Source organism: Pteropus vampyrus, unplaced genomic scaffold, assembly GCF_000151845.1.
Source record: "Pteropus vampyrus isolate Shadow unplaced genomic scaffold, Pvam_2.0 Scaffold312, whole genome shotgun sequence".
Taxonomy (NCBI): domain Eukaryota; kingdom Metazoa; phylum Chordata; class Mammalia; order Chiroptera; family Pteropodidae; genus Pteropus; species Pteropus vampyrus.
The window spans coordinates 9,165-11,746 of record NW_011889093.1 but is presented as its reverse complement, the minus strand read 5'-3'; the positions used below and the strand labels follow the sequence as shown (position 1 = coordinate 11,746).

Genomic DNA, 2,582 nt, shown 5'->3' with positions numbered 1-2,582 from the left:
CACGCAGTTCCTGTAGCTATATTTAGGCATTTTCAGAGCTTTTCGGCCAGCCGGTTCCGTGCTTCGCAGTAGCCGGCCCAGGGCCTGGAGCGTGACTGGGGATGAACAGTCAGTGGGAACTCAGAGGTGCACAGAGATCCGTTCAAGGACACCAGGCTCCTGTCAGGAAAAGCTCCGGCTCTCCGATTCCCCAGGTGCCCGTTGCTGGCCCTCGGGTGACAGCACACTCCTTGACCAGTGACGGGATGCGTCTTCAGGGACAAGAAGTTCTCTGACGAGAGTGTCTAGTGATTTCTCCCAGTGTATTAATTTAAAGATCAAGGGGCCTTTTTCCTCCTGGGAACGGCTGCTTCTGGGCTGGCAGGAAATCTCTTCTGCGTCGTCTGAACCGTCATCTCTCGGACGCCAGCGGAATGTTCTTTGTTTTAGCCGCGGCGACCGTATCGGGACAGTACGAATAAGGAGACAGAAATCCGCATTTCACGACTTCCGTGCGTGGAACCCGTCGGTGACCTTTTGAGCGTGGCACCGTAGACACAAACGAATTCTCAGAGGACTGTTGCGTTCCGTAGTTTCCACGTCCGTCCTTATCCAGCTTCTGTCCAAACTGTCGAGAAGCAGAACAGATTTCACTGAGGGTCTCTTTCCACTTTCCTGAGATATTAGTAAGACCCAGTGACAAAAAGCCACGGAGAAAAGCCGAGAAGTCCATGGGCCTGCAAATGGACTAATCAGCACAAATGACCGAGGTGATCGATTGTGTGAAACTATATGGTATCGCGGCTTTTAAACCCCAGTCCTGAAAACCCGCACGTACCCAGCTCGTCCCGACTCCGGGGCAGGGTGACGAGGGACCCTCTCGATCTGCATGTTTATCGCCTGTCGCTGCTCTCTCGTAGGAAGAAGGCGTTGTCAAGGAGATTGACATCAGTCACCATGTGAAAGAAGGGTTCGAGAAGGCAGACCCCTCCCAGTTTGAACTGCTGAAGGTTTTAGGACAAGGGTCCTACGGAAAGGTGAGTTTGTCTCTGAGTCCCTCCGAGCGAGTCGCGTTCCCCTGCGGCCGGCCCCCCCACCCCCGTCTCCAGGCGGAAGTCCTCGAATGTCTGGTGACGGGAGAGGTGGCGGGGATGCCTCCTGAACACCAAGGAAGCGTGGCCCTGCGGCTGACGGGGTGACATTTGCAGGCGGTCCTCACTCCGCAGCGTCCCGTGCCACCGAGCCCGCACGTGCGTCGGATCCGCGGCCGCGCTGGGCACGGCCGGAGCTGTCGCCACTGCTGTGCGAAGCGGGGCTGCTGTGCGCTTGGGAGAATCACACACACTCCCCTCTTCCAGCAGCTTCTCTGGGCTTCAGGGTGTCGCTGCGCTGAGTAGGTGGTTGAACGTGAGCCAATGTGTCTCTGAACGTGCATTCTCGATGGAAAAAAAATAAGAGCCAGAAAGAAGGGCCAGACAAAACGGCCTCCAGGATGCTCCCCAGGAGGCAGGAAGTGGGGAGCAGCAGCCGCCCGCTCTGCCCCTCCGTGTGGCTTGCGGGGCTACCTCGCCCCGTGAAGCCTCAGGTTCCCCATCTACAAAATGGGGCGACGTGATCGCTGGGGGTGGGCCACGGCACGGTGCCCCCGCCCGTCGCCTGGGCCGCATCTGCGCAGGACCCGTCTTTCCCTTCCCCTGCGCCTTCGAATCCCAGGAGAGGCCGCCCCTGAGGAGACGAGCAGTGGCCGTCGGCTCCAGCCGCCCGCACACGCCGCCGGGCGCCGAGGCCTGTGGGCCGTCCCAGCACAGAGCTGGCCTCTCCGCCCTCAGCGGGTGCTGGGGACGCAGACCCTGAGCGGCGATCCCCAGAACGTCAGATGAGCACGGAGGCCTGGGGCAGACGCGGGACGGAGTCCGGCTCTGGGCAGCGGCTGTCACTGGCAGGGGGGCTCCTGGACGTGCACCCGATCTCCCCGTGCCCCAGAGGACTGGGTGCCAACGTGAGTGCTGGCCACTGGCCCTGTCACGTAGGGCCACTAGCACGTCAGCGACGTCCTGGACAGTCTACAGACCACGAACACGTGGCCGTTTGCAAAATGTATCTTGCATTCCTGTAAGGTGCAATGGCTTTTCTCTTGTTCTTTTCCACGGCGTTACGTGGCAGGGGACACGTTTACGCCAACATCTCCACGAACTTACTAGTTCGAAGCATACGAAACTGCCAGTATTCAAAACTCTGTGGCTTACAAAATTGGCCGTTTCGTGCGGTTCCTCGGGTATTTATGGAAGTGCGGGCTTCGATCCTGCACAGTGCAGGGCGCGTCCACCAGGCATCGGACATGCCAGGGAGGGGAGAGGCACACGGTCCCTTCTCCAAGAGACACAACGGGGGAGCGGAGGCCGGCACAGGTGTGTCCTCTTCCTCCCGTTCGAGACATCGCCACGTGTGTGTCCTGACACCACCTACGCTACGCTGAGTCCCCCGGGCCTGCCTCACGGACGAGGCGCGGGGGGCGCTGGCCCCGTGACAGTTGGCGGTCACCCCCGTGGGACCCTGATTGCAGCGGCGCCGACCCCACTTCACGGTGCCTGCTGACCGCAGAG

At 60.4% G+C, this 2,582-nt stretch overlaps 1 protein-coding gene across 1 annotated transcript in view; it reads left to right on the top strand.

The window, feature by feature from the left end:
• The window catches only part of RPS6KA2 (ribosomal protein S6 kinase A2), a 60,812-nt gene that overhangs the window by 55,800 nt on the left and 2,430 nt on the right, over nucleotides 1-2,582 (top strand). Inside the window, exon 2 of the mRNA XM_011377470.2 lies at nucleotides 900-1,016. Coding sequence (XP_011375772.2) covers nucleotides 900-1,016 — 117 coding nt within the window. The remainder of the gene's footprint in view (nucleotides 1-899; nucleotides 1,017-2,582) is intronic.